This window comes from Condylura cristata, unplaced genomic scaffold (genome assembly GCF_000260355.1).
Source record: "Condylura cristata isolate star-nosed mole 26May11 unplaced genomic scaffold, ConCri1.0 scaffold00030, whole genome shotgun sequence".
In the NCBI taxonomy this organism is placed as follows: domain Eukaryota; kingdom Metazoa; phylum Chordata; class Mammalia; order Eulipotyphla; family Talpidae; genus Condylura; species Condylura cristata.
Window position 1 is genome coordinate 1,561,637 of NW_004567131.1, and position 16,515 is coordinate 1,578,151.

General features: G+C 38.9%; 1 protein-coding gene across 3 annotated transcripts in view; it reads left to right on the forward strand.

Moving 5' to 3' along the window:
* The window catches only part of PCNXL2 (pecanex-like 2 (Drosophila)), a 272,672-nt gene that overhangs the window by 39,906 nt on the left and 216,251 nt on the right, over positions 1-16,515 (forward strand). For all 3 annotated transcript variants that reach the window (XR_001145936.1, XM_004691129.2, XM_012731293.1), the window contains exons 6-8: positions 4,641-4,788; positions 4,918-5,063; positions 6,658-6,748. Coding sequence is in view for 2 of the 3 variants with exons in the window: in XM_004691129.2 (XP_004691186.1) it covers positions 4,641-4,788; positions 4,918-5,063; positions 6,658-6,748 (385 nt within the window). In the remaining variant the exon portion in view is untranslated. The remainder of the gene's footprint in view (positions 1-4,640; positions 4,789-4,917; positions 5,064-6,657; positions 6,749-16,515) is intronic.

The window sequence follows — 16,515 nt, forward strand, 5'->3', positions numbered from 1 at the left end:
GGTCAGGAGAGGTCTGCCACGCCATGTGGTCGCCTCCGGGGCAGGCGGGAATCGAACTCATGAGGAAGTGGCTTTAGATTCTCAGTGCTGTGCTTTAACCCGCTGCGCCACCAGGGAGGGCCCAGTTGTAGCATTTTTAATGCTGGGATCATCCCCTAGCTGCTGACTGTACGCTCCTCTCTGGGAATGCCAGGAACCTCTGGCTTCATGTTGGCAGCTCCCAGTAATTTACTTTTGGTGCTTTTGTCTTTCTTGTGCTCTTCCAAAATGGTTTGCGTCCTTGCTGTTTAGTCCACTCCTGTTAAAACATTAAAAATTCATTAAGCCATGTAAAGTGAATATTCTCTACTATATCTTTTATCTAAGATTTTGCAAATAGAATGTGTAAGAACAGAAAAGATTCTGTTAACCCTTTTAAAGCAGCACAAAAAGTTCCTGTGCATTTTGAGATAAAAGAATCTGACATAAGATTTAAGTGTCCATCATCCATTCAATAGAAAGATTCATGCATTTAGCCTATCACTGTTCTCTAGCACTTTCTGCAGTAACACTCTCTATTGATGTCTAATGTAATAACCACATATAGTTATTAAATACTTGAAATGGTGATGTGCAGCTGAGAAAAACTGTCTTTAATTTTATGGCATTTTCATTCATTTAAATACCCCTATGTAATTCATGACTTCCACATTGGACAACAAAAATCCAGACAACACATTTGTCTTCCCAGGAAACTGTGTGTGTGGTAGACAGCATTGTCTACCTAATAGCCAAGTTATTTTACCAGCTGCATGAGCTTGCACACCATACCAAATCCGTCTGTGTCACAGTTTCTTCAATAAAGCAGGAATAATTCCAATTAGGAATGACTCAGGAAAAGTGAGGCATCCTGCTACTTGAACAACTTTAGAGTTTTAATACGACCTCCTCCCAAACCATAGGGAGGTTTATTTGATGTTGACTTAAAATTTTCAACCAGCTGCATTTACTTAAAACATAGTTAAATTGGAAATTTAGGGAATGCAATCTAAATTTAGAGATTTAGATGTCATGAAGTTTTCTGTGAAAAGGAACAGTCTGTATTTTTTGGAACTTACAATTTACAGCAGGGAACGAGAAGCTGGTGTAGATTGTATGCCTCTTCCAGGACCAAGATGGGTAATTGAAGAATGAAGGAGAAGCTCTATTAGTCCTTTAGTTTCTTAGAAGACAGTAAATACCAAAGGACAAAGTTCCCAGTGTTGCCTTCTGACTTTGAAATTGACAATATCATGTTTTACTTCTCTATCAAAAAATTATGTTATTTATTGTACTCTGAAAACCCAGTTTTGCATTGTATTTATAAAGCAATGTAGTGGTGTTTAATATTACCAGCCTATGGGTTGTTCCCTGATCTTTGTCCTGCTTAATGGTGAAACAGTGCTTGAGCTTGGATGTGATTATAAAAAATACGTGCTTTCCCAATTATTTCCAGCCCAGGTCCTCTCTCAACAGATTTCAGGGTTATTTCAGGCTTTGGGACTGACTATCTTTAAAGTTCAAGGCTATGGAAAACCACCCATGTTTCAGAAGGCTTTAAAACCATGTGTTTTGTTTTGTTGGGATGGTTTTATTTTACCTTGTGGAAATGCAGACTACTCACAGGAGAAGAAACAAAGGCACATTCAGAGTTTGCTTTCACCAGGGAGTCAGCCATCATTACTTGCCTTTGGCAGAGACTCACAGACAGGCATAGGAGGGGAAAAGCTTTGTAGGGGGAAAAAGGGGAAGGACTTCTGGGTACTCTGATGGAAGCTGTTGGCCTGGGCAAATGGAAGAGGCCTATTAGAGAATCCTGAGGTGTTGGTGAAGGTGTATGTTTGACTTTCTCTACTTGGCTGGTTTCATCTGGTTTAGAATGGTTTAGAAAGAGAGACAGAAGTTAGCGAAGCTGTCAGTTTTGAATTATGTGCTGCCCGTTTTGACCACTTGTTAGTGGTGTTATTATTTGCCTTCTTGGATCATTTGTTAGAAATAGTGATCTGATCTTTCAAGTCTGATTTGTATATTCATTGACTTATTGGGTGGTTTCTTGAACTGGTTGTTGTAGTGTGTGAGTCAGTTACTTATTTTATATACATATAAGTACTATATATATAATTATAAATAACTTATCGCTGATATATGAACAGCATATAATTATATCAGTGTATTATATAGCTATATATAAATTTATATAAAATATATAAATATTATATATTACCATTGTCCATTTATAAATTTAGTTTCCTCTAGAATTTCTAAGAAAAAACCATGAATATATGTAGAGATACTCATGAAAGAAATGTTTATAGTACAGAAAATGGAGACAACCTAAATTTGCAACAGTATATTTACTGTAGCAACATAATAGTAACTAGCTATCCTTTTTGGATGATGGAGAATTTCAAATGTCCTTAAATTTTGCATTAATTTAAGGTAACAGTTAACAGATAACTGTTAAACATAACAATTATAAAACAACATGTGTATTATGGTTTAAATTCTGTAAAAAAAAGTGCTTTTAGAAAAAAAGACTGGTGTGATGTGTATCTTATTTGCTATGTTATTTTGGTAGATTAGTGGCTTAAATATTTTTTTTTCTTTTCTCTTATTTTAAAGATTTTTTTTATTTATTTATTTGTATATACAGAACTGGGGTACAGGCCAGAGGCTCAGGGGCGGTGAGAGGCTTCACCAGAGACAGAATGGGGAGCAGAACAGGCAGATCGACGAAGTACACTGCTGAGGGGAGCAGCGGGCGGGCCAGGAGAGGTCTGCCACGTCATGTGGTCTCCTCCGGGGCAGGCGGGATTTGAACCCATAAGGAAGTGGCTTTAGCTTCTCAGCGCAGTGCTTTAACCCGCTGCGCCACCAGGGAGGGCCACTTTTCTCTTATTTTAAAGTATCAAGGAATGTAGTCTGTATTTATAAGTAGAAAATGTCTACAAATGTTTTCTTAAAGGGAAAAAATTAAAAATAGTCCAAATACTGACATGTGTACTCATCTACGAGGAGAGACTACAATACAATAAAGAGATGTGAACAAATGATTCCAAGCACATACAGTGTGAATGGAAAGAGCTGTCAAGCGTACTTTTTGACAAGTTTTTATGTGCCATGATTGCTGGCAAAAGCTATTTGTTATGATAGCATTTTCTCACAAATGTGTTTCTTGAAAACTGTGAAAACTTCTATCTTGACAAGTTGTCAAAGGAAATGCAAACATTTTTATAGTGAGGAAGTTCTAATGGTACTTTCACAGATGTGCTGGGAATGTTTATCTCTAGGTCTTCCATAGACGTCAGCAGTGTTTCTCTAATTACTTGAAGTTTAAGATGAAAAACTTTGTTATATACATAATGATGTGATTTATACCCTAGGGAAGCTAACATCATTTTACTGTTTTGAGAGCTTAGATAGATCTTGGTGGCCTTTCCAAATGGCATGTCTTGGAAGAGCGTATAGGTTTAAACCACTTAATGATGGTCTCTCAGGTAAAAATTTCCTCAAAATGAGAAACCTTTTGGTTTCTTTGGTCTAGAGAGCAGAGTGATCATAGTGACCTTAAAATTGGCTGTTGGGGCAAGTCCTTAGATGAGGAGAGGCTAACCATTAGGGGCTGATTCTGCTTTACATGGTGTAAGTAGAGGCTTGTTTTGGTCTGTTATTTAAAAAGGAGTCTAAAAAACTCAAAAATACCAACTTACATTATTGATCTTGGAATGCTTATTTACCTGAAATCCTTTTCAGGGCAAGGAACATTTGTGTCTTGTGTCTTCCACAGTGCTAAGCATATAGATCAAAGTCATCTATACTTAACAAGTATCTATTGATACTTCATGGGGGGGGGCTGTTCTACCTTTACATGAAAATGTTGAATTTGGAGAATGAATGATAACGAGAGGTTGAAAATACTTAAAATGGTAAATTGAGCCTTACTCCAAAATAGCCAGATTTGTTTATACAAGTTTTTGTTTGTTTGCTTGTTTTTATTTGATGCTGGGCATTTATGAGGTATAACCCTTCTGGCATAAGTAATCAAACTGGGTGATTGCAACCGCAGAAGCCAGTAGTCACTTGCAGCTACTTCAGGGAGTTTCTGAATTTATATGTAAAATAGATGGTATTTGTAGATGTCTAAATAAAATGCCTTCCATCTATATGCATTTCTTTTTTTTGAAATATATTTTGGTACATTTATACTTAGTAAAATGAAAATATATTTAAATGCATTCTGAATTCATAGGAACTCTAGATATTTTTATCTGTTTTGTTTCAGTTTTAGCAACTGTTTCCAAGTGCTTTCTTTTCTTTTCTTTCCTTTTTTTTAAGATTTTACTTATTTATTTTGTATAGAAGAACTAGGGTTTAAAGCAGAGGTGCAGGGGGTGAGAGGATTCACCAGAGACAGAGTGGGGTGCAGAATAGGTGGATCTACTGAAGTGCTCTGCTGAGGGGAGCAGTGGGCAAGACAGGAGAGATCTGCTGGGCCTTGTGTGTATCAGCTTTCTGGCCAGAGATTAAATTCAGGCTGCGGTGGCCACCATGAAGGCTTCTAAGTGCTTTTACTTTAATTTCTTTTTAAATTCTTTATTGGCATGTAAAACACTGTTTTTCAGATAACTGCTCTCAGGAGAAAAAGGAGGACCTCCTAGAAAGTGAAAAGCATGTTGGGTGCAATTCCAAGCCAGGAAAACCAGAGATGCAAAATCAAGACCCAGCTAGCACCAGCCCTGCACTCACTGAACCTGCCAAGGTCACCACACTGTAAGGATGACTCATTTACTTAGCTTCCTGTTGGTGAGAACATGGGGCAGCCTCTTTTACTGCTTTTAATGCTTTGTTAAGGATAAGGAGAAGTTCCTAATAGTTTCTGAAACTTTTATATATGTTAAGTTTCCAGGGAAATAGACAAAGACAAATAATCTACAGGGTAACTTCCCAGCAAGATAGTTCTGTCTTACAAGTCATCAGTGGGCCCGAAACATCCGTGCAAGATGAGATATCCATGGATGCTATGCATGTCTTCATTGATGAACATGGTAAGTCTTTAGTGCTCTTCACTAATGAGGAAGGAGGGTTGATGTTGGCTGCTTTCTCAGGATTGTACAGATTCTCTTAGCTGAACACTAGACTTTGGAACAGGAAGACTTTGTCCTAAGATTGCTCACAAATCATGTTCTGAGAACTAAGTGTGCTCCCTCCTGCCTCAGGGGTTTTGAGCATACTGGGTCCTGTCAGATCTCAATTCTTAGCTAAGTTCTTTAGAAAAGATGGCACATGGGAGAATTGGCGGTTGGAAGTCCATGGGGATTGCAACTGAAATGAAAAGGCATATACTGAAATGAAAAAGCATATATTGTACAAAAACAAAGAAACTCTTCTGCTATCTGTTCCTTCTTTGATATTATTGCAGCTTGTGATTATTTATTGACTTACAGTAATTTGATTAATGACATACCCCCCTCATAACTATAAACATTAGGAAGGCAATGGTCAACAGCTACTAAATATTATACAACAGCTACTAAATATTATACAATTCTGTATTTTGGAAGTCTGACTTTGAAATATTTTTGGTGCTTTGCTATAAATAGGATTTAAAATAGTATAAAGGGAATTACAATTTCAAATTTCTATAGATAAAGGATAGAGTTGCTAGTTTTTCTAAAATGAGTCTTGGCTTAAGTACATTATAGATCAATTAATGTTTGTTATTTTACTTTCAAAAGGAAACTAGTATGGGTAATAAATTATATGGTTATCCTATTTGTAGATCTGGAGTTTAGAATTTTAAGTGTTTTTGAATTTGCAGAAATACAAAGATCCATTTACATTATAAAGAACAGCGTAAGCACTTATATTAAAGCCTCCAGAGGGCCTGTGGTTATCCTTGTTAATATTTCCTGGTGGGAAACTTTACCTTTGCTTTGAGGTATAGCTCACCCATGTATGTTCCAGCAGCTCACAGCAGACAAGGTTAATTATGCTTCTCTGTGACCTAAGAAGCCACTCCTAAAATTTCTTCTGGGAAGAGATCATTTTATGTGTACAAAATGAACTGATTTTCACACCTCAAAACCCTAAACCTATTTAGCAGAGCTAATTTGTCTCTGCAAATTAATTCCAACTCTTGTTTTTCCTTATTACCAGGCTGCCACACCAGGCAATGTGCTATGTTGTGCTCATCTGAGATTCAAAGGAAGGAAGGGATTGTCTCACATGATCTCCAAATCAAAACAACATTAACAAGCCTCTTTTTTGCACATGATACAAAAACACCTAGTTTAGCATATACATTCTACTATATGAAAAGAATTCCAAAGATGAAGAGACTCTGTACAAGGGAATTAAGAGATGGTACAGGTTAATTTCATTAAAAGTAATGAAGTGATAGGAAATGGAGTCAGACCTGTCTGATCATGTTATCAGAAAGTAGCATGTCAGGAAGGTTTTCTTATGTGATGCATTTTATGGAGAAATGAAATGAATTGACTTAGATTGCTAGTATTTATTTTTCAATTAGTCCAACGTAAGTTCTCTCAAACTTGAAAAAAAGTATAAGCTGAATATTGAAACGATTATATACAACTAGCTGTGTAACATACTCATCACTGAAATTTTGTGATTTTGTAGGAGAAATTAGGTCTTGTTACTTAAAATCTGGAAATCAGAAAGAAGGTCCTTTACAGCAGCAGCCATCAAATCATGATGTCTCTCGTGCACGGTAAGTGGAGTTCAATTTTCCAGTGTGGCAGCTGTTGTGTTGCTGGGGAACATGAAACTTACTCTGACTGTAAATGAAGCGAGGATCTTGGTGTAAAAGGGATGTGTTGACCTCCTTGTAGATGTTAAAGCATGTGGGTTTTTGTATATGAGAAAGAAAATCTGACATAGTAGAACAAAAAATTAAAGTCATTTTCATGAAAGCCACTACTAAAAATGAACATAACATATAGGAAGAAATAGAGTGGAGGCCTCCTGTTATCACAGGAATTAAAGTCTCAGCTCTGTGAAGCTATCCCTGGCCACTGGGTTGACCTACATAAGGCGCAGCAAACCTCTCCTGTCTTACCCACTGTTCCCCTTAGCGGTGCATTTCAGTGAATCCATCTGTTCTGCTCCCCACTCTGTCTGGTGAATCTGTTCATCCCCTGTACCTCTGGCCTATAACCCAGTTCTTCTATGCATAAATAAATAAATATTTTTTTAAAAAAAGAAAGTACAAAGGAAATTGTAGGAATCTATTAAGATTCCAATTACAAAATGGAATTAATTGTAATTCTGTTACAATTACCAAATTATTAGAATTAATTGTAATTCTGCTATAATTACCGACTTATTTGAATTAATTTTAATAATTCTAGTATAATTCTAGACCATATGGGTCCATGTTCCTTCTCAGGTCAACATTTCCTTACCATGTGTGTATGGGAAGTTAGAGGATTGCTTTCTGGGTACCTTTGATAGAGGCTGTCCTGGACCTCCAGCTGGTCTCCAGGTGGAATTCTGTCGAGTGCCAATCCTTTAGGGTGTTCCCACCATTGCCCCTGCTGCCTCCCGGCGGCTTAGGGATGCTGGTAAGGTCTGTTTGGTAGTGTTGTGGGTAGAATAGGGGATGGCTCTCCTGGTCACACAATCCCAGCAGGGCCTCACCTGGAAAGCAGCCTGTCTCTGTCCCGAGTCCTTCACCCAGGGAGACAGCATGCTCCCCACTCCCTGTATGCCTTCCTCTTTTCTGGGGACCCTCAGGTTCCCACACACCATTCAAAAGAGACAGCAAACAAGATTTTCCTTTCCAGACAAAAAACAGATGGAGACCCCAGAGCAGAGGGAGGTTTAGTGTCTACATCTTAGCTCCAACCTCAGCACAATGTCAGTAGCTTTAATTTTGTCTGATGGCAGTGTTCTCAGACAAAATATGTAATGACATGACAACACAACTTTGAGATCTGTCATTATTCCATAACCCTTAGTTGAAAGCTATAGTGCTCTAAAACTAGATTTAGAACAAGTCGGTCTCTTTTTTTACTCTAAAATAAAATTACAAGACATTTTAATTTTCCTGGGTAACTACATCCCTCTTCCCTTAGGTAAATGCTTTAAATACATTTGCGATCAATGTCAATTAGAATAAGGTCATGTTTCTAGAAGCTTAAAAAACTAAAAATATAACTATTAATAAAAACATGCAAATAGGAATTAAAGAGCATCCCTATAGGGTTTCCAATACCCTCCACTTACTTATACTTCACCCACAACCACCATTTTAACTCTCTTCCCCTTATTTCTCTCTATTAAATTTACTGTAATTCTGTGCTTCATTTCCTCTGCATTTCCTTTCTATATTAGAGCTCTTTTTTAATTTAATCATCCTCCATTCCAGAGCTGGCTGAGCTTACATTTACCACAGTGCCTTTGCTCGTTGTGAAAACCCTCTTGTGAGGTCTGGCTATGCCTCTGCTGGGGTGCTGGGCGTGTCCAAATTATTTACGCTGAGCTTCTTGTGATGTCTTGTAGCCTTGTGTGGCATCTCAGATGATCAGTTCTGTCCTAGCTCTGCCTTTCTACCTCCCAAGCACAGCTAGAGCCTTTCTGTCATAAATGAGCACAATCCAAATGAAACAGGTCCCTCAAAACAGATCAAGAGGGTCACACCACTGAGATGTCTTTGGTAGGTGTGTTCAAGGATACACTTTCTTTTTGCTCTGACACTGTTTTGCCATTTTCGAACATCTCACCCTGGTGGTCAAAAGATTCCTGTAGTAACCCCAGCTGTTATGTCCTCTCTCACTCAAGGCCAGCGAGAACCACATGCTTCTTTACCATCAACCCAGCCACAGTGTGTGACTGCTTCTGACCAGCCCATCTCTGCGCCGTCACTACGGCTAGCCAAGTGCTTGACTTGACTTGGCTCTACTGACATGCACAGAGCTGGCAGTGAAAGCTCTTTGAGAATTATCTGGGGGTATATTTTTAGAGGGACATTTGGAGAACACTGTATGTATGCAGGGTGCCAAACTCAACAGGTAACCTCTGGAGATGCTGCTTCTGGTAAAATGGCAAGTGACTTAATTATCGACCTTCTTTTTAAGGAGAAAAATGATCAAGTTGTGTAAAAGCAACATTCCCCTTAGAGAAAAGCTGACATTGTAACATTTCTGGTGTTTCTTGTCTGTGAACATTCTGATAGACTAGGTCTCCTTCCTCCAGCCTTACATGTAAGATCTAGGTCTTTCTCTTCATGCTTTTGCCCTGGGATAATTTGCAGGACATTTGGTCTCAAGAATTCTGGGAAAGAATAATGTATTGCCAGAGAACTTCTCTTATGATTCAAAGATAAAAAATAAACAAATATATGATTTCTATCAGTTGTATAGACTGTTATTTGAGAATATGCATACTTACTACACTGTCTTTTTAAAATAAGTTAGTCCTTCAGTGGTCCACTGGGTATAGAAGACGTGTAGTCCTTTGTGTTGGATACTTTGGTACAAAACTCTAGTCAACTTACTTAGCAAAATTATAGCATAATGGAAGCTGTTCCCTAGAGAGTTCTGGAAAAGCAGTTAAGGAGCTACCATCTGTTTAATTCATGCTCATGCTCAGGAAAAAATGGCTCAGTTGTACATAGAGTCAAATAATCTCTGGATTTAAACTGCTGTCTGACAGGCTTATCATGGATATTGCAACAGTCCCAAACTCCTCCCTAGACTTGGAGGCGTTGAAATCAATGCCACCCAGTTCATGGGAGGCTAATTTCTTTGGATTTGTAATAAGCCTGGGCTTTTGTGGAAGCTCCTGCTGTGATGATTTGGGTATCTTTGAATTGGTTGTAGGAAAGAAAATTTGTAAAGTAGGATAAAAGCAAACAAGCTGTTTTGATTAAAATATTTTAATCCCTACATGAACATACCTCTGTGTGTGCCCACGCGTCTGTGTATATGGAAGACAGATGGCATCCCTATTTTTTTTTAAAGATTTATTTATGCATACAGAACTGGGGTGCAGGCCACAGGTGGAGAGGCAGTGAGAGGATTCACCAGAGACAGAGTGGGAAGCAGAACAGGCAGATCAACAAAGTACACTGCTGAGGGGAGAAGTGGGCAGGTCAGGAGGGGTCTGCTGCGCCATGTGGTCACCTCCTGGACAGGCGGGGAGCGAACTCATGCTGAAGTGGCTTTAGCTTCCTAGTGCTGTGCTTCAACCCACTGCACCACCAGAGAGAGTCCAGCATCCCTATTTTTTAAATGGAAAGAATGATACTAGAGCAGACTACAACTGATCAAGTGTAGTACCAGTTCCTGGACTGAAGGAAGACCTTCCTGTAATAGTTCTGGTAGTAGCACCCAACCTTTATTATCTGTTTATTTAATGTAAGTTTAAATATATAATAGAAATTAATAATAAATTTAATTTTAGTCAAATAAAATTCATTAAATTTATTGTATATTACTTATAAAGAAATATTAATATTAAACAAATATTCATGCTAAGCACTGTATTAAACTTTCTAATTTTATCTGCACAATAAAACTGAGGTAGGGGATATTAGCTCCATTTTACAGAAAAGGAGACTAAGACTGATTAAGAAACATGTTCAAACTCCATAGCTAGACCTCTGTCTCGGCTCCCTGGCCATGCAGGGCCACAAGCTCAGAGTCCCTTGGTGACTGGGTGGGTGAGGTAAATAGGTGGGATGGGCTTGGTGCTGAAGTTCTCTTTAGGGCACCTGTACTGTCTCAAGACTGCTGTTACTTATTTTCAGTAAGCATTAGATTTTCCAGTTTTTGCCACAAGGAGCTAGAAACCCACATTTATATGTAAAACTAAATTTTGTTTAATGTTTTTACTTTAATGTGGAAATACCACAGGCCACATGTGTGTCATGTGTGCTGTTGACCATGTGTGGGAGTCACCAGCTGTCAACTCCTGCCCTGACTTCTGGGCTGGCTTCCTGTGCCTGCCTGTGGGCAGCTCTCCTTGGTAACACAAGTGACAGCCACACACTCTGATGTGGCCCCCTCTGTCTGGGCAAGGAGGCAGCCAGCGGCTCCTCCCAACCCCCTGATAGCCTAGCCCTCTCCTCCCCTCCCTGGGAAACCCACACTGTGGTGCTGCTGTTCCAGGCATCTGCTCTTCTTTGCCCCTTTCTACTGTTTTTTAACTATTTGCATTCCTGTCTTTCAAAGTGCCAGTAACAGTTTGCTTCTCTTATCCTCTTATCTATCAGCCTTACTGTGAAGGTAAATCTATCCTTCCGCATTACTGTCAGAGGCACACTTAGCACATTCTCCCTGGTTCTTCATTTTTTTGGTGAGGAACTTCTGTCTCCTTCTACATTGTACTTGTAAAGAAAAATGATCAATGTCTAAAGTGCCTTTATAGACCCCACTTAGTCCCCTTAGTCAATGCAATAAATATTGAATTGAATCCAATTGAATCATGACAAAAACAGCCCAATTGGATCTCAGGACACCAGCTGAGCATTTAGGGATGATGGGTGAGTAGCTGAACAGGAGTTGTGCAGTAAGCTCCTGGGGACCACGAGGCTGGTTGAGGAATTCCTACTTTATTCTACTTGCAACAGCAGTGATTAGACCTGAGTGTAGAATTAATAAGATGCATCAACTGTTAACTCCGTCTTTTGTGGTGGCTGTGGGGAAAGAGTCAGAAGCACTAGCAGCTTGTCTGATCGCTGCACTTGCATATGCATTGTGATCATCTGCTCTGCAAAGTGGAAAGTGGAGGTGGTGGGGCCCTGCAAAAGGATGCTCTTCTCTATGTAGACAGTAGAAGTAGACACTCAAATCTGATTTTTCAGTCCCATGTTTCATTTGCTCATCAGGAATGAATTCTTCCTTCTGCCCATAGAAGAGGTGGCTGTAATGGAAAATCTGACTTCAGGGGCCATCCCTCCTTCCTTGAAATCAGAGTTCTGGTATCTTTCAGCACAGACACCAGTTTTAGTCTGAGATGCTTCCACCTCCAGATCCAGCAGTGACTGTTACTTTCTGTTTGACATTGGATAACTTGCTTAACCATCTTGAACAACAGTTTTCTCATCTGTAAATGGAAATGATACTAGTAATTAACCTACGAGGTGGCTTTAAAAGTGAAACATAATCTTATATACAGTGCTTAGGACAGAATCTGCCATAGAGGACACTCAGTGGTAGCTGTTATCTTTAAATAGAAAGGATAAGACAGTAACCAAAGTTCACTAGGACTTGACAGAGTGCAAGGCCCTGACTTTGAGCTTCACAGAATGAGCTTTTTAAATGAGCCCTGGCCAAAAAAAAAAAAAAAAGCACTTTCATGAGTCACTTTATGAGACTTCAAGGTGGTGAAGGGCTTTTGCATTCTCCCTATCAACCTACTGTGACCTTTAAGGCAATTTTAGAGTAGTTACTTTAACATTAAAACTTTGGATTTTAGTGCCATCAAATCCTGAGTTTTCCTTTTATAGTAAACATAAACTTTGATTTTGAACTTGGAAGAATTCCTAGTTGTTTGTAAGGTAGTTAGCTATGGAAGATATTGAAAAAGCAGGCCATTTCTATTAAGACAACTCAGCGACTGGGATTGTCTCCAAACAGACCATTAACCACTGATTCTTCTCATGGGCAAGAAAGTCGATCCTCTTTGCCATTGTGAAGCCTAGCTGCCATGTGACAGTTTTATATCCCTGATCCCCTATTATGAATAGGGAATTGTTTGCAAATGTAACTTCATGTCCCTTTGGGGATTCCTGGAGGAAACCAGAGACAGAAACAAATTTCCCTCTCTGGCCCCACTGTCATTGTGGGAATCAATACATTTCCCCCTAAATGCCAAAGAATACAAACAGTATTTTCTGGTTGGGCAATAACTGTCCACAAAGCAGGTACTTTTGGTGACATTAGGTAATTTAGCTCTGCTTTCCCCAGAAATTAGAATGAAAGGGTATGGCTTGAGCTGCAGCATCTAGAATTGCAATTTAAGAAAACTTTCAGGGATAAATTCGCTTCATTGTGTCATAACCCAGGACAGAGGATTGGCCCAGGAGCACACAACCTCTGCTTCAAAAGTTGAATTTACTAATGTGCCCGGAAAAAAGAACTTGAAGTACGCTATCTGCAGAGGAAATTAAAGTGTGTTTTGTGTTCAAAGGGTGCCTTTTGTTATTGCAATTAAAGGTTGATAGTTTTTGTTCTTTGTTCATCATAGATTTGTCTTGCTTTTGTCTAGTGATCAGGAAGAAATTATTCCAGTAGCACAGTAGAGCTTTAGCCAATGAAAGCTATATAACTGTGCTTCAGTATTAATCCTGTTTTCCAGCGTTTTAAACAATCTAATGAAAACACATATGAAATGTATGTTATCTGCTCCCTACTGAAAGCGGAATGAAAAGATACAGAATTTACATTCACTTTGAGTAACAGTAATTCATCAAGTACACATAGGAGTCTACTGAAACATAGACTCATGCTAGAGCAATCTAGATCATAGGATTTTTATAGGGGATTTTTGTTCCTCTAGTTGTTTTAGTTAAAAATACAGAGAGATGTGGAATGTATTTATCGGGACCCCCCTTTTTTGGCTTTGTTTTATGAGTCATTTAGGGATCATTTATTTATTTTATGAATCATTCACTCTACATTGAATTTAGTAAAGGCCTACACTTAGTCCTTTTTGCCTCCTCAGATTTCTTACTCTTATTGGAATCATCAACATTTCTGACCCTTATCTCTATAAAACCTCTTTTACTTATTGCCATTAAATATCAGGAAAACCCTTTAAACACACGATGATGCCTGACCCTCAAAGAAGGTAAGCGGTCTGAAAATTGTAAAAAGTGATCATCTCTAAAATCTATTTTGCAAAGGTCAGAAGATAAGGACCTCTGGTTTATAATAGCTGAACAAGAATATGTAGCCTTGAAGTTAGTCAGTTCATTCTTCAAAATGTGGAGTGAAATGTGAATTACATAATATGCATAGGTGATATGAGATAGGCCCAGATCTATGTCCCATTCAAGTATAAGTTGAAATTGTTAACTCTTATTACAAATATTAGAGAGCATTTTAATTTGCACAATGAAGTTATGTGTTTATTGTTTTAAATTTTAAATCTGTGGCTGTCCTTGGTGTCCTTGATCACATAGCAAGTGGAAATGATGAGAAGGAAGTTGGTGGTCATCCAGGAGTTTGCCTTTGAAGAGTTTCCGCTGTTCCAGATTTCTTTGACCTCTCACTTTTGCCTTTCAGCTGTTACTCTCTTTCTTTCCACGGCCCTTATTTTGTTTTCTTATACCCTTTAGAAGAAGGTTATATTTTCATGCAGCCACAAAGGCATAAGGAGAGAGGGCATCTAAGGGTGATTCTAGAAAGACTTCTGTTCTCTGAAGCACCTTGTGTGAATCCAGAGACCCCAGGGCACTATGGGGTTCCAGTCCCAAGTCTGCAGCCACTTGGGGCTGACTTTGGTGAATCCACTTACAGCCCTTGCACCTTTGGTATGTACCCTAGTTCTAGTTCTGCCACAAGGGGGCAGTCGGAACCTATGGGAAATTTCTCAACTCACAAACACGCGGATGTTTTGTTGTCATATGAAAGAGTTGTTTGCAGACATTAAAGGAGGGATTCCTGTTAAAATTCTGAGTAACAGGTTATAACTTTCAAAAACAGTTCTGCTTTACTTAAATATTCAACATATTGAACATTGATGATGTTCATTTGTAGATTTCCCTCCTATGTGGCTTGCTTCAGTGTGTCCCAAAGTCTGAAAAAAAGGAAATGAGGCAGAGAGAGGCTATCTTCCTCCCTTAAACTCTAAGTTTTAAGATCTGGGGAAATAAATTTCAGGTTTTATTTTTCACTGTCAATGGGAAATTGTAGACAGTTGTAGAAACAAAAATGCTGAAGAAGCACATGTGGGTCCTCCCTGGTGTCGTAACAGGTTAGGACGCAGCACTGCAAGCCAGCCGTAGCCGCTTCAGTGCGAGTTTGAGCCCCCACCCTGGAGGTGACCCACATGGCGCCACAAACCTCTCCTGTCTTGCCTGCTGCTCCCCTCAGCAGTGTGCTTCATCAACCTGCATGTTCTGCTCTCCACTCTGTCTCTGGTGAATCTATTTACCGCCCTTGCACCTCTGGTCTGTACCCTAGTTCTGTATGCATAAATAAATAAATCTTAAAAAAAAAAAAGCACATGTATTTCTATTATTTGTTTACTCAGATTAATAAAAGCCTGATGGAATGTTGCCATCAACAATCTGAGACCCAGCTCTGTCTAGATAGCAGTGTGCCTTTCTGGCCAAAAGTCTAACCCATAGCTCACTTTTACCTTCTTCTAGTGGATGACCTTTTTGTAGATTCCACAGTCCATCATTATTTCTGCTGTTGCTCTGCGCTCAGTTTTGTTTAAGTAAATTTATCTATGCAATAGCCCTGAACCAAAGCTGTTTATCAGAGATTAATCAGAGAGCAGGAAGAACAAGACCAACTGTGCACGTTCCTTCTTCCTGGCTCTCCCGTTCATTCTTCCTGGCTCTCCGTGTAGTCACTGCTCGTTGGGTGTGCCCATTGCCGTTTTAGAGGCGGCAATGTCTCCCGAAACTTAGCGCTCCCATGTTCTATTTAGTAATATTGGTTTGGGGTGGACGTCTTTGTACTTAAACTAGTAAAACAAAGATTGTTAAAGATTATGCAACTTATGGTCCATAGCAAAAAAATACAAAAGACAAACATTGGGAGAACAAATTACAGTTTGAAAAGAAAAACAAATAAAAAGTATCAAGCAACAGTAATTCTATTTGCTCATAGGAAAATGCCTATGCACTATGTAACTTTTGTGACATCATTGACTTAGTGAACAAGCTGAGTGAACAAGCTGATGCACCTTGAGTGAACAATCTGATGCACCTACTTGTTGATGCACCTACAACATCAAGACCCCAGAGAGTGATCTTTAAGTAGGGGGTTGAAAATCATTTCCAGTTGAGCAAAGCTTATCAGAACATTTAATCTCCTCCTGCCCAAACAGGATTCTCATATTCACCTGAAAGTACAGGTTTGCTATTGAGGATACACCAGTCATGAATCTTAGAAAGGTTCCTTAACAGCATCATGCTTATTTTAGAATACTGTGGAATTAAGCAAAAGGAAGCTTACTATGCTGTTTTGAGTCTCCTTAAAGGTAAGGAAGAATAGATCTCTCTCCCCATCCCTGTGAATAGCAACAATTAGAATGAATATGTTATTTGTGTGGAAAGTGTCAGTATCATGTTACTATCTAGTGTGAGAATAAATAAAGGCAATAAAAAAGGTTAGGTGTGGCTTAATACACGTCATTTGACAAATGCCATTTGGTGCTTTCCATTTGGTACCTTGGTTGGTCTAAGTCTTCCAACAATGCCTCTGAGGAAGCTATCTTCCTTGTGTTTCAGGATTTGAGGTAGGAAGACAACATGTCACAAAAAGTATATAGTGGAGTATCTATTATATATATATA